The following is a 22550-nucleotide window of genomic DNA, read 5'->3' as shown; positions in this document are numbered from 1 at the left end:
AGTGGATAAAATACTGGTCCTGATATTAGGAAGACTCAAATTTAAATTTTGCCTCACAAACTCACAAACTATATGACCTTAGGCAAGTCACTTAACCTCTGCTTCTTAAATTTCATCATGTATATAACAGAGACAGAAATAGCAGGGATCTCCCAGGATGTTGTGAGAATAAAATTAAGTAATATTTGTTAAGTACTTTGCAAACTTTACAGCACTTATAAAAATGCTTCTTATTTTCATTATTATTATTGTTGTTATGATACTAAATGTTGGAAGAGACATAGAAAGGTATTCTTGGTGGGGCTATGAATTAATATAGACCCATTCTAGAAATAATTTGTAATTATAATAAATAAATGACTTATAGAGTCATTCTCTTTGACTTATAGATCTTACCTATAGACATTTACCCAAAGGATGTCAAATGCTGAAAGAAAAATTCCACATATGCCAAAGTATTTAAAGCAGCAATTTTTTTGTTGTTATTGTTTTGTGGTGGTGGGGAACTGGGTGTCATATGAATAGAGTGCTGGACTGGAGTCAGACTCATCTTGAATGCAGTTTCAGATCCTTACTACTATGTGACTCCAGTCAAGTCACTTAATCCACTGTGTCAGTTTCTCCATTTGTAAACTGAGCTAGAGAAGAAAATGGGAAACCACTCCAGCATCTTTTAAAAAAAACCCAAATGTGGGCACAAAGAGTTGGACACAAATGAAAAATGACTGAACACATTTTTTTCTGGTGTGTATGTGGGGTAGCAAAGAACTGGAAACAAATTAGACATCTGTCAATTTGAGGAACAGCTAAACAAATTTCAATACATAAATATAATAGTGATATAAGAAATTATTAAAATGACAAATATAGAAAAGCAAGGGATCATTTATATGAAAGAATGCAAAATGAAGTAAGAAAATCAAGAAAATGACATGCACAATAATTTCAACAAAGTAAACAGAATCAAAAACAAATCAAATGAAAACTGAAGGCTGTGAAATTATAAGAAAAAAGCTTGACCCTCCAAAAAAGCTATGTAAATACACCTCATTGCTGTTTTTGCAAAAAAGGAAATGTAGAATTACCAAAGTTTGATGGATTTTATGATTTTAGCTATTAATGCTGAACTACTATTGCCCTCTTGCATAATGTAAACTTTCACATTATCACTTTTATCACATATTATTTATATCACATAGGTGATATAAAAACAAAAGAAATAAATTTTTAAAAGACTTCTATCTACATAACACATTAAGTACCTTGATTTGAAACAGATATAGAGTAAAACTTCGAAATTTAACAAGAAAAAGTAAAACTTCTATGCAATAAAACTGAAAGCTTATATTGATAGTAAGATCATTTTCTGAAATTTGCATAATAACAGGGTTAAGTATTTTCTAATAAGAGTTGGTTTGAGAGATCTTTTGTTTAAATAGAGTGAAAAAATACTTTGGGAAATTCAATGATAAAGGGAAATAATGACAAATTTTCACAAATATGGACATGTGAATTATTTCAAAAATTTGGGGGCATATGTCTATCAACCTTCATGTCTGTCCTGCAGATGGCAATATCATGAAGTGAAAATAAGGAAAACTTTTAACACATGCTGTTAAATCAAGAATGGCTTCCATTTTAGAATTTGCTTATTTAAAAGGACAATACACTTTAAAAAATTTTCAGCTAAAAATATACTGGGAGAAGGGTTTTTTTTTTAAGATAAAGATTAATCATTGTCTAATTGTACATTTCCAAAAACAAGAATTATCAAAAAAGAGATGAGAGATAGCATTTCTATTTTATTTTCTTACTAATTAATAGAGAAGTACTGCAAACATACACTATTGTTCATAAGAACATGACCTTTCCTTTAAGTCATATACAACAAGATCTGTCCTGATTATTAGCTTGCTGTCAGTCAATGACATACTTTATGTAAAAGCACAACACTCTGGGTGTTTGAGAGACTCAAGTTTCTCACAAAGATGACCAAAAGCTAGTATTCATTTAAAAGAAACACACTAGGATTATCTTTACTATGTTAGTTAGCCTGGTTCATATAAGCCAGACAAAAAATAATATAAATCACATTCAATCCCAAATTCTCACACAATAATTTATAACACTCACAGAAAATTAATTCAACATAGGGACAGAAGAGGACAGATCAGAATTTTTTATATTACATCTAATCAAAATATTATAGACCATACAAAACTCTTCCCTCCTTCCCAAAAGAAATACCAACAAAATAATATTTAGGGAAGAAACATCATTTTGTTTGCATTATTTGGTACTAATCTAATTCAATTTATGAGTTCTAATGGATTGTGTTTATCTAGTTTGTTTGGTATAAATTAAATGTTAAAACATTACAGTGGCTTGGTCTTATTAACCTAATACAGATAACAAAGCTAAATAGAGACTTATAAAATGGAACACATTATTACAAAATAGCAACAGATTATTAACTCAATTGAAATGAAAAAATATTACAAAAGATTAGAGGTAGCACAAACATCCACATTGACATACAAAAGTGAGTGATAGAGTAAAGCTATAAATAAAAAGCTGCTTTGTATGAAAACAAGCTAAAAATCAGTATGGCCTAAGTAATTTATTTAAATTATCTATACTTTACATATTAAAGGCATTTATAAGAAGAGAAAAGGAAATAAAAATTCAAAATTCATTTCATGGGGAAATCTAAAACAGGAAAACTAAACAAAGCAAAGAGCTAAACTCTGGTAAGAGGCGCTTACTCTGAACAGAATGCTACAGAGGAGTAAGAGTAAGAGTTTAAATATTTCAGTCATTTATGCTGCCTTCAATAGAACAATGAAAGCCTATGTAGACAAATACATTTTCCTCAGGGAGCAAGAAGAGAAATTGTTATACAGAGTAACAGGAAAACAGATTGGTGTTTATGAAATATTAATAGGGTCTTGTCTTATTTCACATGAAGTTGATTGTTAAGAAATGAGTCTCCAAACATGTCATTGGCAAGCTGGAATTGGTGACATCCTAAACTGGTAGTCTCCCAATGACATTTCCTTAAAACTCAATTCTCTTTCTTCTTCCTGATGTTTGTTACATATATCTGATTTTGGTCAAGTCATTTAACCTTCCTAAGCCTCGGTTTGTTCATTTGTAAAATGAGAAAATTGGACTAGGTGGCCTTCAAGGTTCCTATGAGTGATCCTATGAGTCCCAAAGCCTTCACTAATATGAATTATGTTGCCATGACAAAATGGGATTCAATTATTAGTGCTTCAACATCTGCTATATATTTCAATCTTCTTAAATCATCTCCTGCCATTAAAAGTTTAAACTTTTTAGTAGTTTTCCTGAAAGTCAAAAATTATGAACAGGCTGCAGCTGTCTTCCATGATGAGCCAAATGCTTTAAAAATGAGGCTGGGTGGATAATTATGTTGATTTTGACAAAGATGCAAATCATTTCTTGGCAAGGATCCATCTTTCTCATTACACTTCAATTCGTTAAAGGGATTTCTTCTTTCAAAAAGAAAGAAATAAGGAAGATGAAATGAAAAAACCCCATTACAATATAGCTCACATTTCACCCTTACTCCCATTAAATATACCATTATTACAAATGGCATCACTTAAACATGTAACTAACTACTGCCCAACAAGAATAATAGAACAGCAGGTTAGAAAATATTCAGTGGTCATAGAATTTCATGCCATCTCTCTCTCTCTCTCTCTTTTTGGCGAGGCATTGGAGTTAAGTGACTTGCCCAAGGCCACACAGCTAGGTAATTATTAAGTGTCTGAGGTTGGATTTGAACTCAGGTCCTCTTGACTCCAGGGCCAGTGCTCTATCCACTGCGCCACCTAGCAGCCCCTTAACATATCTTTTTCCTGAACTGAATATTTAGTCTTAAAATTGGAAGGGAAATTAGTCAAGTTTCCTCTCACTTAGGGAATGTATTCTATAACATTCCTGATAAATCATCACTTAGAATTTGCCTAGTTATTCATCTAAAATCCCTAAGTTTTTTGTTTTTTGGGTTGGTTTTTGTTTGTTTGTTTTTGTGAGACAATTAAACAGCTGATAAATACCAAGGGTCTGAGGCTAGATTTGACTTTAGCCCTCCAGGGTTCAAGCTCTATCTTTTTTTTAAATGACCTACTTGCTTTCAAGCCATGTCTCCCCCAATTTAATTTAATTTAATTTACATGACAGATATCTTTCTCATTCTGTGCATAGGGAAATGTTCATGTTTGTTTTTATTTAAGTTCATAATAGAGAAAATTCTAAAAATAAAGTACTGGAGATAGAAAGATTTTCACTAGTTGAAGCTGATGCAACAAGATCACAATTACTACTATTCTTCAAAATAATCTCTAGTATTAACCACCCTGTAAGGTTGGTACTGTTGTTATCATCCCTTCTTTATAGATGGGAGAATCAAGGCTGAGAGTTTCAATGACTTATTTATGGTCACATAGCTAGTAAGTGGGACAGGATTTGATCTCAGGTCTTTTTGACTCACAAAGCCCAATAATAGTTGGATTAAAATAACAAAATAAAGGAATTTCTATACATGAGATCATTTTTCAACTGAAGCATAGGCACATTCTATTTGTTTCATGATACAACATCAATTCATTTCTTTGTTTTGAGTGGTTTCTTTTTTTTTAAATATTGCTTCAAAAGAAGCTACCAGTCAGTTTTTTCCTACTCTTAAAAAAAAAAAACAAAAACAAACTCCAAGTACTTTCAAATCCCAATTTTAAAACAATCACCCTGATATAAGTAATTTTCCTAGCAACTCAAAGGTCTGCAATTTAATTAAAAGAATGGAATATCAGGTCATGTTCTAAAAAATTGTTTGGTATAAAAGCACTGTTAAAATTCACAGTTCATTCCTAAAAGTTAAAACATAAAAATGGAAACCAAATGGGAAATACTTATTTAGGGTCAGATATTTTGGTCAACAGATATCTCTACTGCTCTCAAGAAATAAATCTGGGGCAGCTAGGTGGCACAGTGGATAGAGCACAGACCCTGGAGTCAGGAGTACCTGAGCTCAAATCCAGCCTCAGACACTTATTACCTAGTTGTGTGGCCTTGGGCAAGACACTTAACTCCAATGCCTTGCAAAAACCTAAAAAGAAAGAAATCTATAAATTCAAGTTCCTCTGATTTGGTCATAAATATGAGGACTTATAATGAAAAGTAGGTAAAAGTGGCAACTCTGCATATCCTGCATATTTCTTAGCTTTCTTTGCCAATGAACTAATTTCACACAGATGTAGTAAACTCTAGAATTTTGTTGACATTTTTCTGAGTTTGGATTAATACTAATTACTCAGCTACGAAATGTTCAACTGCTCTAAAAAAACTAAAAGTTTTATTTATTTATAAAAAAACCCAAAAACTTTAATTTCATGATTATAACAGAGTACCTTGCTTAGTATCCTGTACCATAATTTTCCACTAATTTTTTAATTGTCAGTCCAATTTTCTCATTTTAAAAGTTAGGAAAGGCCCAGATCAGTTATACAATTTCTATACATTGACCTAAATGACTCAAAGTCTACTGCCAGCATCATCCCACTGTTAAGGCTGAAGGAAACTCTCAATGGTGTGCATATCTATGGTTATCCATCTATATGCCAGGACAATAATTTGAATAGGTTATAGGGTAAAAATATGGCATAGCAAAAATTTTTTTTTGAAAAATGAGAAAAAAAAATTCTCTGCAATTACCCCAATTCCACAAAAGCAGACATCCTAGGGTATTTAACATAAATGAACCTCCCACCAGAGATCCTGGAAATCTTGATTTTTTTTTTCTGCAGGATTTATTACTTTCCACTGATCGTCCATTCATGCAGTTTTCTTCTTGTTTCTATTCATAGCACCAGATCCTTACTAGCATGCACAACCTCAAGAGAAAAGAAAGACTAAATACAAACTGTATAAAAGAAATAAAATAAAATAAAGCAAGACACACAGTACAAAGAAGGGAGTCCTGAGATTAAAGTTTTATGACAAAGATATTATCACTAGCTTTTGCTAGACTCACCTTATATGCAACACTATTTGACGAGTCCACAATAATAAACAGAGGTTTTCTGGTGAAAGGATAGAGATCTCCAGGATGAAGACTAGAAAGAGATATAAGGAATTCAGTAAGCCAACCATCCAAGTAAAGTAATACAGAACTTATTCATTTTTCTCCTCAGGTTATGCTTCCTTTTTTATCTAATGCATAAAGAAAATAATTTTTAATTTTTTTCAGTTTTTATTTTTATTTTATTTATAGGTTCACTTGCATATTTTTTTTCTTCACTCTAACCTCTTCCCAGCTCATTGAGAAAGAAATATGATACTCAGTCATGCAAAACCTTTCTGCATTAGTCATGTTATTGGAGGGGAGGGCAAGAAAAATAAAGAAAGGGAAAAATGTCTCAATCTGCACTGTTGTCCATCTATTCTCTATCTCAAGTTAGATAGCAATTTAAATCATGAGTCCTTTGGAGTTGTGTGTGATAGGTCAGTGTGCTGATTAGAGTTACTAAGTTTTTGACAGATGATTTTTCTTATGATATTGCAATTACTTGTGTAAATTGTTGTCTTGATTCTACTTGCTTCACTTTGTATCAGTTCAGATAAATCTTCCCAAGTTCCTCTGAAAACATTTCCTTCATCACTTCTTACAACACAAAAATATTTTATCAACATCATATATGATAACCTGTTCATCAATTCACCAACTAATGGACATTGCCTCATTTTCCAACTCATTGCCACAACAAAAAGAGATGCTATACAGATTTTGGGTAGATGTAGATCATTTTCCATTCCTTCAATCTTTTTGGGATACTTAGTAGAGGTGTTGTTGGATCAAAGAATATGTGATGTTATCACTGTTTGAGCATAGTTACAAATTGTTTTCCTGAATATCTGGACTACTTCACAGCTCCACCAGCATTTTTTCCCAACATTCCTCTTTAGCATGTCATTTTCCTTTTACGTCATGTTAGCCAATATGGTGGGTAAGAGGTGATACCTCAGAATTGTTTTAATTTGAATTTTTCTAATTATTAGTGATTTAGAGTATTTTTTCATATGACTATTGATTACTTTGGTCTCTTCCTTGGAAATCTGTGTCCATTCATATCCTTTGACCATTATTAAGATGGAATTTTTAGAAATTGTCTCAATTCTCTATGTACCTAAGAAATGAGACCTTTATCAAAGAAACTTGCTGTGGGGGGGGGGGGGTGGAGCCAAGATGGCCTCCTGAAGGCAGCATTCCCAGAGAACTCTGACCCCCCCAACCCCCAAAAAACAAATGATGACTCTAGCCAAAATTTAGAGGGCCAGAACCCACAGAAAAACTGAGTGATACATTTTCCCAGTCCAATATAACTCAGAAGCTCCAAGAGAAAGGTCTGCTTCACCAGGACCAAGGGTTGGGAAAAAAGTCCCTGTGCAGCCCAGCCCAGCCCAGCCCAGAGATCACCAGCAACAGCCTGAAGAGGTGGTGAGAGAACTTTGCTGCACCTGGGTGAGTGTATAGTGAGGAGCACCGGCCATAGAACCTGCAGCAAGAATAGGGAGAAAGCAGCTTGAACCCCCAGAGATGGTAAAGGAAGTCTGCAGAGATTTCTCTGCTCTCCCTGGGGTAGGACTCTGCTGTTTGCCTACACTCAGACCCAGGTTGCAGTTTGGGCTTCCATACTAAGATAGCTGGATCAGGCCTTATAGCCCCAGGGCAGAGGGTAGTGCTGTGGTCATCTACATATCTAAGCACAGGTTAGAGAGCATAAGACCTTGGAGGACTGGAGGTCCCAGTGGGGTGTCCCCCCAAAAAACAACCCCAAAGCCTTGGAACTGTTGTAAATTAGCCTTGGGCTGAGGAAATGAGTAAACAACAGAAAAAGAAGAATCTTGACCATAGAGAATTACTTCAGTCCCATGGAAGATCAAAACACATACTCTGATGATGACAAAATTGAAGCTTCCAAAAAAAAATTTTAAAAATTAAAAATTTAAAAAAATTAAAAAAAAAATCAAAGCTTCCATATCCAAAACCTCCAAGAGAAATAGAAAATGGGCTCAGACTGTGGATGAGCTCAAAAAAGACTTTAAAAAGCAATTAAGGGAGGTGGAGGAAAAATTGGGAGGAGAAATGAGAGCAATGCAGAAAAATCATGAAAACCAAATGAAAAATGAAATAAATACAAAAGAATATTGAAGAAAATGATATGTTAAAAAGCAGTTTAGGTCTAATGGAAAAAGCAAAACAAAAGGCAAATGAGGAGAAGAATGCCTTAAAAAGCAGAATTGGCTAGCTGGAAAAGGAGATAAAAAATCTCTCTGAAGAAAATAACGCCTTCAAATGCAGAATGGAACTAAAGGAAGCTGATGACTTTGCAAGAAATGAGGAAAAAAATAAAACTTTTCCAAAAAAGGCAAAAATTAGAAGAAAATGTGAAATATCTCATTGGAAAAACAACTGACCTTGAAAACAGATCCAGAAGAAATAATTTGAAAATTACTGGGCTATCTGAAAGCCACAATCAGGAGATGAGCCTAGATTTCATTTTTCAAGAAATAATACAGCAAAATTGCCCTGAGATTCTAGAAGCAGAGGGTAAAATAGAAATCAAGAGAATTCACCAGTTACTCTCTGAAAGGGATCCCAAAAGAAAAACTTCCAGGAATATTATAGCCGAATTCCAAAACTCCCAAATCAAAGAGAAAATTCTAAAAGCTGCCAGACACAAACAATTCATCTATCAAGGCTTCATAGTCAGGATTACACAGGATCTGGCAGCATCTACATTAAGGGCTTGCAGGGATTGAAATACGATATTCTGGAAGGCAGAAGTTCTTGGTTTACAATCGAGAATCAACTAGCCAGCAAAACTGAATATCCTCTTTTGGGGGAAAAGATGGATTTTCAATGAAACAAGGGACTTTCAAACTTTCCTAATGAGATGACCAGAGTTGAACATTAAGTTTGATCTCCAAGCATAGTACGCTGGTAAACCATAGAGGGAGCGGAAGAAGAAGCTGAGCGATTTCACATAAGAGTCAAAAAAAAGCTTTTTCATTGGAGTGGAATGGGGGAAGGCAAGGGGGAATGAGTGAGCCTTCATTCTCATCAGCAATGGCTCAGGGAGGAAATGATATACACACTTAATAGGGTGAGGAAATCTGTCTTACCCTGGAGAATGATGGGAGGAAAGGGACGGGATGAAGGGGAATGGGGAGAGGGAAGGGGGGGAATAGGTGATAGAAGAGAGAGAAGATTTAGGGACAGGGTACCCAAATGCAACACACTTTTGGACAGGGTCAGGATGAAAGGAGAGAGAATAGAATAAATAAGAGTGGGGAGAAATAGAGTGGAGGTACAGCTAGTAATAGCAACTGAGGGAAAAAATATTGAAGGAACTTCTCTGGTGGACTTATGATAGAGAAAGCAACTTAACCCAGAGACAGAGCCATTGAAATTTGAACACAGACTGAAGTACATTTTTTTTTCTCTCTCTCTCTCTCTCTCTCTCTCTCTCTCTCTCTCTCTCTCTCTCTCTCTCTCTCTCTCTCTCTCTCTCCCCCCATCTTCTTGGGGGGCAGGGGGTTTATGTTTATTCTTATGTTTACTCTTATAACATTCAATTTACATCAATGTATGGCATGGAAACAATGTAGAGACTGTTAGACAGCCTTCTTGAGAGGGAAGGGAGGAGGGGAAAAAATTGTAGAATTCAGAGCTTGCAAAAAAGGATGGCTACATATTACTATTCTGTATAATTGGAAAACAAAATGTTAAAAAAAAAAAGAAACTTACTGTAATTCTCCCCACTCCCCCAGATTCCTATATTTCTTCTAATTTTGACTACATTGACTTTATTTCTATAAAAATTTTTAAATTTTATGTAATCAAAATGATTCACTTTACTTTTTATCTCTTGTTTGGTCTTGAATTCTTTCCTATCCATAGATTTGACATGTAATTTCTTCCATGCTACACTACACTTGTTTATGATATCATCACCCTTTATGTCTAAATCACGTAACCATTTTAGGCTTATCTTGGTATATAGTATGAGACGTTGATCAATGCCTAGTTTCTGCTAGACTACTTTCCAATTTTCCCAGTAGTTTTTGTCAAATGTCAAATTCTCACTCCAAGAGCTGGAATCTTTGGCTTTATATTAAACACCAGGCTTCTGTATATTGTGTACCTACACTATACCACTGATCAATCCATTGTTTCTTGTCCAGTCCCAAACTGTTGTGACAATTACAGTTTTGTAATATAGTTTGCTTTTCTTGACCTTTTGTTCCTTCAGGTGAATTTTACAGTTACTTTTCTAGTTCTATAAAGTAATTCTTTGGTAATTTGAAATGAAAAAAATTAAAGTTAACTATGGGAACCTAAAGTCTTGAGAAGTTATTGCTTATTTTAGAGTTATAGAAGCAGAATCTGAAGTGAGGCCTCCAGATTCCAAGGGCAGAACCTTTCCTACTGAAATAGAAAGAGGTGAAATGCTATAAACATGAGGAGAGGGTATCTATTTCAGTCTTCTTTTACAGAAAGTGACTTCAAGTGTCTGTCTTGACAAAAAACAAAAGGGATTACAAAAACCATCAGCTTAATTTTAAATTCTCAAGCTCTTCAAACCTTAAAATCTATACATATTTCTAAGGATGTGAGATATAAGAATTTCTATTTTTCTCTCTCTCTCAATAACAGTATTTATAAATTAATAGAATATTATTACTGAAAATGGCCTTAGAGATTATCTGATCTTTTTCTTTATTTAAATAAGGAAACTAATGTGTGACTATGATTTGCCCTATGTAAAACAGAACAGTAGAATTCATTTATTTAAAGCATTATTTTAGTAGTTAAAAAATTAAATTAAGATAAAAGTTCTTACCCTTTTCTAGTTTTCAATCTCTGGGATATTACACGTATACTAGTGTGCAATGATGATACTAAATAACCAGAAAACAGTGTATAATATAAACACATTAGAGGTATAAGGCATTAGGGAAGATCTGAGAAATAAAAGGATTCCTGACCACAGGGATCAGGGAAAGAAGTACTAAAGGAAGACTCAAGGTCGCTTGATTATCAGGTCTAAGTGTTTTCCATAAAGGTCTCTTCTCTCTCTTGAGCAGAGCTTGGCTTTTGGATGACAGAATGTTTCTCTTCCCATTCCAATAGCATTAAGTCCCATCCTTCTAGTTGTCAAATATAGGTTTGACCTCTTAACTATTCATTCAACATCAAGTCATTAGAAGGAAAACAAAGGACAAGAACAAATACTGCTGTGAAAAGGAATCTTTAGCAGATGAAATTCTACTTAGAATTCTGGTTATCTCTCAGTTTCAGCGATCTTACTCATATTAAGAGCAATGTGAGCAAAAGAATTCTTTTTCCTTGGATAATCAAAAAAGTCTTCATTATGTGGAGCCACCTGAGCTGTCATTCATTGATTAAATGATATTGGGAAAATCATTCTGTCTTACTGAACCTCAATTTCCTCATTGTGGCTCTGCAAAGTTCATGGAGTTCTAATATTCTATGTTCTAATTACTGCCATTCTATATTCTTAGGGACTTTTATATTTCAAAGCTTTCTTCCAAGTTAATCTATTTCTAGGTTAATTTTGGATGTTAATGAATACTTCTTAATTATATTTTGCCTCTCTGTGTTACTAGAAATCTTCTACTTCAATAGGAATTATAAAATAGCACTCACATACTTAGATGTCCCAGTATATAAAGCTCTGAGCCTGGAATCAGGAAGACCTGAGTTCAAATCCTGCCTCATACACAGCTAGGTAACTCCAGCAACTCTCAATTTCTGCTTGGCTCAAAATTCTCAACTGTAGAATGAGGAGAATAATAGTGCCTCACACCTCCCTTGCAAGGTTACTGTGAGGATCACATGAGACAATGATTGTTCAATGTTTAGTGGAGTGTCTCATACATAGTAGGGGCTATATATGTGCTTGTTTCCTTCCTTTTCCCTTGCCATCTCTGATCTCCAAAGTAATGACTGGAAGCTGAATCAGCTCTCTTACCAGTGCATTTCTTTATGGGTCTGATTTCGTTTGTGGATGGCATCTCCATTGATGATATCTCGATTACTGTTAGTGAGGACTCCTCCAAAATCATATGGGCCTGTAAAAAGGGAAGAAAATCTGACATTAATTAGAATGCTATTGTTTATCTTAGGTTCAAACAAAAGGGTAAGAGGTGAACATATATTCTCATCAGGAGAGAAAGAGAAAAACATATATTCTAATCATATAATATAATGCAGGATCTGAACAATTTCATGTACTGTTTTATTTTTTGAATCATTTATTTGTTTCTAAAATAAGCTGTATGAGAAACAAAGTAAAAACTTACTATATGGCATTATTGGGAATAACAAAAGTGATGGAGAATTTGAACTGTAATAATTAAACTTTTTTTTTTTTTTAGGTTTTCACAAGGCAAATGGGGTTAAGTGGCTTGCCCGAGGCCACACAGCTAGGTAATTAAGTGTCTGAGACCGGATTTGAACCCAGGTACTCCTGACTCCAGGGCCAGTGCTTTATCCACTGTACCACCTAGCCACCCCATAATCAAACTTTCAAGAAAAAACCTTAACATTTCATATGAAAATTAAAATCAACAAGTCTTTAATATTATGTGATACAATAAACAGATGTGAACTTTTCCCTAATAAACCCTTATAAAGAGCCATGGAAAATTTTCTCTATTTTTAATTTTGTCCAAAGAGCAAATATTATTAAACTGTTATAGAAGTTTGGGAAGTCTCATAAATGATAAATATTTCAGCATCAAGAAAATTGCAGCAAATTTCAGTGCTATATTTAATACCTTATTAAGGTGAGCATGAGACAGTGCAAAGAGAGCCACACACAAAGCAAGAAGAACCCAGGTTCAAGCCTTTATCAAGCCCAGGTATGTGACCCTGGGCAAATCATGTAAACTCTCACTACTTTAGACTAGTGCTACCAAATTTAAATCTTGCATGCTACATGTTGATTTTGAATACCAGAAAGTAACATCATCTACATTGTATTGTATTTTTATTTACTTTGCTAAACATTTTCCAATTACATTTTAATCTGATTTGGGCCTCACAAGGTATGAGTTTGAACCCTGTGTTCTAGGAGACTTTCTAGAACTAAATGTTGCAGATTTATATTAATAGAGGCAATTTCCTCACCTGAAAATTCTCTTTAATCAATGAAATCTCCAGGTCTTATCTTTTTCCCCTTTCTGAAGTCACACTTTAATATTATGAAGCATCATTTTTGATCATACTAGGATAACATGAGGTACTGTGGCATTATGTGTTGTTCAAACTGGTTCTGATGTCTTCAAGTCACGTGACTTTGAAAACATCACTTCCCCATTATAGGCCTTAGTTTTCTCACCTGGAATTGGGGATGATTATGTATGTATGGTCTACCTTTACAGGGTTGCTTTGTGAAAAATGTTTTATAATTCAACTTCATTAATTTTACTATTCTGAATAGTCCAAGATGTCTATAGGAGCAGAGGAAATCCTTCAATACACTGGAGGATTAGAGGAAAGACTTGAATAAAAATTGTATAAAATAATAAGATGAGAGACAAGGATTTTCAATCTGCATCAGTAGAGGAAGTAACCAACCTACTATAAGTAAGGATCCACAAAACAATCTGTATATCCAGAACTAGGTATGTTTAATGTAATCATGCATATTTCTGAAGTTAGCTTCCAGGATGACTCAGTTCTGTGAAATATGACTGAAAATATAGCTGCTTTTTTAATTATAAGAAGGTAGAAAACGAACAAATTAATAATGGTTCAATAACCTAAGCATTAACGTTTTACCAGTCACACACTAGCCAAAATATAGAATCCTGGTCACTTGTCCACAGAGGCTTTCAAGAGTAGCTACTAGAAACAGTAAAAATAAACGAATTGTGGGACAAACAGAATCCTCTTCTTTAATGAGAAATTCATTTCAAGTTTTCAGTTTTAAGAATAAGAGGTAAATAGGCAAGAACCTAAAGTCAAATTGGCCAACCTAGATACAGGAAACAGATACCAGCATACACTGATGCAAAATAAAACATGAAATATCAAACTGTATTTTTCTTCATCTCCATTCCCTCTCCCCCTCCAAAAAAATCACAACAAAAAAACTACAGAGATTTTTTTCTTTTTAACATTTTAAGAGGGTCTATGAGTCATGCAAAGAAGAGGAAATGAGCATGCTTCATATAAAGGAATGCAATTTCAAAAAAGAAATGAGTTGAAAAAAATACTAAGGAAATGAGAATTTTTTTTTCCACCAATAAAACTGTTTTAATTACTTAAATCAACCCATCTAAATATCATGACCATTCTACTCCTGTCAGAGAACTTTTAGTTTTACCAGTAGCACCCTAATGTTCAACTTGGTTTAAAAAAAGAGAAATATAAGGACAGAATCAACAAAATCATGACAAGGGCTTGAACTTTCACAGTAATAAAAATGTAATAATTTCTACAAAGATTCTCAGGCACACTGCAGCCACAGATCCAATCAGGTAGTTCACCAAAGACTCAGAGATCATTAAGGAGAAAATCATGTTATGAAGTCCAGATCAACAAACTAAATGAGCTTGGGGGGGTGGGGTTTCAAAATCAACAGTGTTCAGGGCAATATTCAGGCAAGAACCGAGGCATGATCTTCATTGTGATCAATAGGTTCATAGAAACATAATTTAGAGTATATTGGACTTTAGAGATGATTATCTTATCTAATTTTACTTTATAGAAGGAATCTGAGGCCCAGGAGGTAAAGAAACTAGATAGTCATAGCTAGTAATTATAGAGCATGAGTTTAAATCTACAGGTCTTCAGATTCAGTCTAGGGCTCTTTCAGGTGAATAATAGGCTTCCACATATGCTATTTAATAAAATTAGCTGGGGATCTACAGGAGCATTACATTCAAAAGAAAAACTGGAACTTTAAATTGGATGCCTCTTGAGAAAGAAATTTTGAAACAGTCAGGAGGCCACAGGCCATCATCTTGCAGAATAGAAAGAGAATTCAAGCCCCACTCATGACAGGGAGCATTCCTTTATTATACCTTCACTATCAGAACGACCTGTGGGAAAAACTCCAGTGGCTGACAGGTAAATCAGGAGCACACTGTTGGCTGGCAGCTCCTGGAATTTAAGACATACACATATATAAAACAATAAATAAGGAAAATGTGCTTTTTAAAAAATAATTTGTGACATATTCAAGAGCAATAAATTCCCCTACCATAATGAGGTGACAACTAGAGTCAAAGTTAAATCCTATTCTATTTTCCAGCAGAAATATTAGTTTTGTTGGCTTAGAGAATCACAGAATATTAGAAGTGAGGGGGATTAGTAATCATCTAGTCTGATTGATCCTCTTATTTTTCAGATAAAAGAACTGAGACTTAGAAAATTTGAGTGACTAGCTCAAGGTCACACAACTACCAAATAGCAGAGCTGGACTCAAACACAGATCTTCTAGCCTTACCATTAAATTGTACTTCTACTTTGTAATTTCTACTTGCTCCACATTGTTCTACACAGCAAACAATTGAAACACTAATCATTAATCAAGTGATGAAGACTGTTTTTAGACACATGAAATGAGTAATTTTTACATATCTAAATTCAGATTTGGAGGCAGCTGGGTGGTGCCATGGACACAGTGCCAGACCTGGTGTCAGGAAGACTCATCTTCCTGGGTTCAAGACCAGCCTCAGACAATTACTAGCTATGTGACCCTGGGCAAGTCATTTAACTGTTTGTCTCACTTTCTTCATCTGTAAAATGAGCTGGAGAAGGAAATGGCAAACTACTCCAGTATCCTTGCCAAGAAAACCCCACATGGGATCATAAAGAGTTGGACATGACTGAAAAGCTACTGAACAACAAATTCAGATTCAAGGCTAAAAGTAGGTAAAGAAAGCAGGAGCCTGGGGCACAGCAAATGTAAAGGATAGTATGAGGAGTAGTTTTCAAGATATGGGTTCTTATAATTTTATAAATGCTCCAATGGACACAAATACATACATAAATGGTTCTTTTTCAAAAATAAAGGGGTACATCAGTAAAGCCTTTCTAGATTGCACAAATACTTGTTCTAGCCATGCCTAAAATAGAGTAATAATATCTTAACTATTAGACTAAAAAACACACATTTCTTTTAAAAGGCCTCTATATCAGGGGCTGAGGAAAAAAAAATCTGAGATCTTTAATCTCAAGTTGTTACAAATGAAGCAAAAATATATTTAAGGTACTGATGGGGTACTGGCAATAACTATTATGCCTGCAGTATTGGGGGCATAAACACTTGTAGCAGTTCATCAAAACAATCTTTAATTTTGTTGAAAAAAAAAACCCTTGATTAATTTTCTTCAGGAAAATATATCACAAGTTCTTTCTATAGCGCACAGCAATACTTGGGATCCCTGTTTTCCAAGTTCAAGAGTAGATGTTTCATTTCAATATGGCTCACCAAGTTTGTACTGTATATTTAATAATATGTTTCTTTTAGGACCTATTTTTTCCATAGGCAACAGAAAATGTGATCACACAAACCTTAAAAGAAGCTGCTAAAAATGTGTATAGCTGACTGAAGGTTGGTTTGTACAGCAGATATTTATGAGGATTTTCTCGCCGGGCAGGTTTATCAGCAGATTCCTGTAACCACACACACACACACACACACACACACACACACACAAAATAAATAACTTAAGTTTATTTTAATGGACATACTTCAATTTTGTTTTTGTTTTTTTCAAAGCAATGCCCAAGGGTCACACAGCTAAATAAAAATAAGTGTCTGAGGTTGCATTTGAACTCAGATCTTCTGACTCCAGGGTTGGTGCTCTTAACTACTGCATCACTTAGTGGGCCCCCCCAATATTTTTTCATGCAGCAAATATGTTCTGGTATATTAATTAACAAATGCCATTTTATTATACCCAACTATTCATGTTACTCACAAAAGAAAAATGTTATGGCTTAAGGCCTTTCACAGAAGACTTCCTCTGATATACGAAAGTGGTATAAAGATGAATCTAGTTCTTGAAGGCTACCTACTAGTGTCAAGCTCTGATATTTCTAGCTCTGATAATAGATTCAAGGAGGAATTATTATGAATCATTTGAGGGTGAGCCTCATCCAGTACAAAGAGACTCATAGAATATTGGCCACTTGATGAACTTATTCTAATCACAGTAAAAATAGAAGACTGTACAAATGATACATCTGTATCTGTGAAACATCCACAATAATGAAAATTCTTCAGAAAGCCTGAAGAATTACTTTTACAGTTCACTAATCCTTGAGTTATAAGAAAACATAGACTTCCCTCTATAAATAGTATAAGCAGCTCAAAATGTTTTACTCAGCTTAAAAAAAACCCACAAAGGATTGGCACCTGCATTCCAGGTTTGTTCATCTGTGAAGCTAAATTCATTGGCTCTCGTTCTAAGGCCTGCAACATCCGGAACATGTCAACAGTTAGTTCACTGAACTTCACCTACAAAAGAAACAGACCAAAATATTGATCAGGGAAAGAAATGGTCTTAAGCAAAGTCCAGTAAATTATAACATGTTGACAAAGGCTCCCCCTTTTCTTCAGTTTCCTTAACTCTAAAGAAGTCACATAAGTAATCAGTCAGTCAATAAACATTTATTAAGTACCAATTCTGTGTAAGGCACTATGCTAAGCACTGAGTATACAAAAACAGTAAGACAGTTCATGTTCTAAAGGAACTCAAGCCCTAATGGAAGAGACAATGTGTAAACAATTATATTCAAACAAGTTGATTACAGTATAGGGGCAGCTAGGTGGTGTAGTAAATAGAGTATTAGCCTTGGAGTCAGGAGGACCTGAGTTCAAATCTGACCTTATACACTTAATAGTTATCCAAGTTGTGTATCCTTGGGCAAGTCACTTAACCCCATTGCCTTGCTAAAAAATAACAACAACAAAAAATCAACAAAGGGATGCCATTAGAATGAAGAGAAATTGGGAAAGGTTTCTTATAGTAGGTGGGATTTTATCTGGAACTCAAAAGATGCCAGAAGGCAGAAATAAGGAGGGAAACCATTCTGGACATAGGATGAGGGAGGTGGCAGAGAGCAGGGAAATAACAGCTGAAAATGACTGAAATGGGTGTATGTGGGGGTGGAGGGGGGAGTAAACCTGGAAGAGCAGAGCAATTATCGCCACTGGGCTCTCCCAATATTCCCTTCCAAACCACTTTAAAATAATGCCTCACATTGAATTTCTAGAGTGGTAAGAGCCAACAAAAAGTTGAACTGAGACATTTTTTCCAGTTCAAGATAACTTAGGAGTTTGGAAAGAGAGGTCTCTGACAATGGGATGGGAAGTGGCACAGAGTACACACAAAGAAAGCATCAGCTGTGAGATACAACAGCAGCTCTCAAACCAAAGGTGGTCAGGGAACAGGAAAACTGGTTAGAAAGAAATTACAAGGAACCCCTGTGCCAGCACTAGGCACAGAACATGGCTCTGTTAGCACTCCACTGCAGGATCTACTTCTGAACTTCAGTCTAAGCACAGAGTGCCCTGGACCCAAGAGATTAGGGGCCCTAACAAGCAATGGCACTTGGGGCTGCATGAGATCAGCGACACCTGAGTAAAAACTAGAGCGCAGATCCAGTGAGCAGGAAAATCTCACCAAATCAAATCACCTTGGGAGCACTGAAAACTTCCAAACTCCCAGAAATAGTTCTGAAAATAGCACAGCAAAAATCTGAAGTGTGGGACAGTATTGTAACACCTCTCCCCACCCCAACTGAAAACAGATGTCAACCTTAACATAAAATTCAAAGTCAAGAAATAGACTGGAAAAATGAACAATCAAAAAAGGATCCAATTGTAAAAAAACAAATCAAGACACAAACTCAAAAGAAGACAATGATGTAAAAATAGCTATAAGCAAAGCCTCAAAGAAAAAACGCAAACTAGACACAAGTTTAATAAGAATTTCTGAAAAAGTTAAAAAAAATTAAAACTCAAATAAATAGCAGAGGAAAAACTGTGAAAAGAAAGGAAAGTGATGCAGGAAAATTAAGAAAAAAATAATGAACAGTACAGTAAAAAAAGGATACAAAAATACTGAAGAAAATAGAAAATAATATCTTAAAAAACAGAATTAGCCAAATGGTAAAAGAGGCACAAAACTTCACTGATGAAAAAATACAGTTAGTATTACACAAGATTTAGCACCTGTCATGTTAAAGGAGACACCCTTGTCTCCTTTGGAATATGATATTCCAGAAGGCAAAAGAGCTAGGATTATAACCAAGAATAACTTATTATAAATCTTTGCAGGTGGGATAGTGGGGAGGGGGAAAGAACATTTAATGAAATGGAGAGGTTTTTTTTTTTACAATAATAGTTTCTATCTATTATTTTAGGTAAGGTTTTGAATTTTACAGTTTTTTCTCCCATGCTCATTCCCTCCCTACACCCCTCTACAGAAGGCAGTCTGATACTCTTTACACTGTTTCCATGTTGCACATTGATCAAAATCGAATATGTTGAGAGAGAAATCATATCCTTGAGGAGAAAACAAAATATTAGATAACAAAATTAAGTAGTACACAAGACACTTTAAAATAGACTTTGCTCTTTGTTTAAACTTCTCAGTTCTTTTTCTGGATACAAATGGTATTCTCCATCACAGGTACTCTAAAATTATCCCTGATTATTATTTCATTGATGGAATGAGCAAGTCCATTAAGGTGGATCATCACCCCCATACTGCTGTTAGAATATACAATGTCCTTCTGGTTTTGCTCTTCTCACTCAGCATCAGCTCATGCAAGTCTTTCCAGACTTCTCTGAATTCCCATCCTTCTGGTTTCTAATAGAATAATACTGTTCCATCACATACATTTACCACAATTTGTTCAGCCATTCCTCAATTGATGGACATTCATTGGATTTCTAATTCTTTGCTACCACAAAGAGGGCTGCTATGAATATTTTTGTACAAGTGATGTTTTTACCCTTTTTCATCATCTCTTTAGGGTACAGACCCAGTAGTGGTATTGCTGGATCAAAGGGTTTGCACATTTTTATTGCCCTTTGGGCATAATTCCAAATTGCTCTCCAGAAAGGTTGGATGAGTTCACAGCTCTACCAACAATGCATTACTGTCCCAGATTGCCCACATTCCTTCCAACACTGAACACAGTCCTTTCTGGTCATATTGGTCAATCTGATAGGTATGAGATGGCACCTCAGAGATGCTTTAATTTGCATTTCTCTATTCAGTAATGATTTAGAGCAATTTTTCACTTGACTATGAATAGTTTTGATTTCCTCATCTGTAAATTGCCTTTGCATATCCATTGACCATTTGTCAATTGGGGAATGGCTTGTTTTTTTTTTTAATTTGACTCAGTTCTCTATATATTTTAGAAATGAGTCCTTTGTCAGAAATACTAGTTGTGAAAATTGTTTCCTAGTGAAATAGAGAATTTCCAAGCATTGCTTTTATTTAAAAAAAAATTTTTTTTATTTAAGGCAATGGGGTTAAATAACTTGCCCAAGGTCACAAAGCTAAGCAATTATTAAGACTCTTAATTAGGATTTGAACTCAGGTCCTCCTGACTCTAGGGCCGGTACTCTATCCACTGCACCACCTAGCTACCCCTTGATTTTTCAAGCATTCCTGATGAAAAGACCAGTGATGAATAAAAAAAATATGATTTCCAAATATAAGGCACAAGGAAAACAACAACAAAAAAAAAGGTAAATGTGAGAGTATAAAGGACTTAAGAAGTTTAAACTGTTTACATTTCTATTTGGGAAGATGCATACCCATGCTAAAAACTTTATCATTATTATGGCAATTAGAAGGACTCTGCATAGACAGAGGGCATGGAAATTAGCTGATGATGAGAAAAAGGAATGCAGTGGGAGAAGGGGGAAGGGAGAAAATGGAGGAAATTAGTTCACATGAGGGAGACACACAAGGAAAACTTTTACAGTATGGGGGAAAATGAGATGGGTGGGGGGTCAGAGTTTAAATGGAAAAGAGGGTCAAAGTACACATGGATATTTGTGATTTTGTGTATAATCCTTTTTTCCTCTTTATTTTATTTTATTTTCAACATTTTGACAAACAAAAGTATCAACATTCACTTTTAAAACACTGAGTTTTGAATCTTCTCTCTTCCTCCCACCTCACTGCCCCGCATTGAGAAGGCAAGTTATTTGATATAGACTAAAAATGTGTAATCATGAAAAAAATTACCACAGTAGTCATTTTGTGAAAGTAAACATAACCCCAACCCTCAAAAAAAAAAAAAGAAATCTCAAGAAAAATGAAGCTTTAAAAAAAGTGTGCTTCAAATCTGTATTCAGACATCATCAGCTCTATCACTGGGAGGGATAGTATTCTTTATCACATGTCCTTCATTGATATATTGGGTCACAGCATTGCTGAGTAAAGTTAAGTCCTTCACAGCTGATCATACTACAACATTGCTGTTACTTTATATATTATAGTACATTTCCTGTTGCATCTGCTCCTGCAAGTTTTTTACTGAGCATCCTGTATATCATTTCTTATAACAGAATAGCATTTATCTTAATCACAAACCACAATTTGTTCAGCCATTTTCCAACCTATGGCCATCCCCTCAATCACCATGTCTCTGCTTCCAGAAGAGAGCTGGCTATAAATATCCTTTATATAGCCTTTTCCCCTGCTTACTTATTTGGCAAGTTCAGAATATCAAAAATAAAGCTTAGCAGACATTTAAAGAAATGATTGAAGTAAGGAAACTGTAGGTCTTACTCAAGGAAGAGTAGAGAGTAGTCAGTGTCTTTGGCTGAATAGGAGACAGAGGAGGAGACAAGTTATGAAGGATTTTGAATGCCATAGAGGAATTTATATTTGATACTGAACATGATAGGAAGTCTCCAGAGTTTATTAAACAGGGGAGTAACATGATCTGAACTGTACTTTTGGGAAAATTACTTTGGTATCTGAGTAGAGAATGAACTTAAGCAGGAAAAGATTTATGGCAGACAGGCAACCCTCAAGTAACTGACTGTTGAGTAATGAGATTGATGAGGGCCTGCACTAGAGTGGTGACAGAGTTAGAGAAGACAAAGGATCTATGCAGAGATATTGCAAAGGTAAAATCAACAGACTTGGCAAAAGATATAGAAGAGGAAGAGTCAAGAGTCAAAAATGACCCTTAGCTTGTGAACAAGGGAAACTGGGAGGAGGGTGGTGCATTACATAGTACTGTAGATAAGTTAGAAATAAAGGAGGGTTTGGAGGGAAAAAAAATTAGTTAAATTTTGGACAAATTGAGTTTTTTTTTCAGTTTTTGCAAGGCAATGGGGTTAAGTGGCTTGCCCAAGGCTACACAGCTAAGTAATTATTAAGTGTCTGAGGCTGGATTTGAACTCAGGTACTCCTGACTCCAGGGCCAGTACTCTATC

At 35.0% G+C, this 22550-nt stretch overlaps 1 protein-coding gene across 7 annotated transcripts in view; it reads right to left on the bottom strand.

The window, feature by feature from the left end:
- The window catches only part of SCAI (suppressor of cancer cell invasion), a 214596-nt gene that overhangs the window by 34268 nt on the left and 157778 nt on the right, over positions 1 to 22550 (bottom strand). For 5 of the 7 annotated variants that reach the window (XR_012473651.1, XM_074211586.1, XM_074211585.1 and 2 more), the window contains 5 exons: positions 17490 to 17591; positions 16643 to 16744; positions 15148 to 15226; positions 12087 to 12186; positions 6062 to 6143 (listed from right to left, as the gene is read on the bottom strand). Coding sequence is in view for 6 of the 7 variants with exons in the window: in XM_074211586.1 (XP_074067687.1) it covers positions 6062 to 6143; positions 12087 to 12186; positions 15148 to 15226; positions 16643 to 16744; positions 17490 to 17591 (465 nt within the window). In the remaining variant the exon portion in view is untranslated. The remainder of the gene's footprint in view (positions 1 to 6061; positions 6144 to 12086; positions 12187 to 15147; positions 15227 to 16642; positions 16745 to 17489; positions 17592 to 22550) is intronic. The other 2 variants (XM_074211588.1, XM_074211587.1) reach the window with 1 other exon arrangement.

The sequence above is a fragment of the Macrotis lagotis genome, chromosome 1 (assembly GCF_037893015.1).
Source record: "Macrotis lagotis isolate mMagLag1 chromosome 1, bilby.v1.9.chrom.fasta, whole genome shotgun sequence".
Classification (NCBI taxonomy): domain Eukaryota; kingdom Metazoa; phylum Chordata; class Mammalia; order Peramelemorphia; family Peramelidae; genus Macrotis; species Macrotis lagotis.
This window is presented reverse-complemented; position numbering and strand designations above follow the sequence as displayed.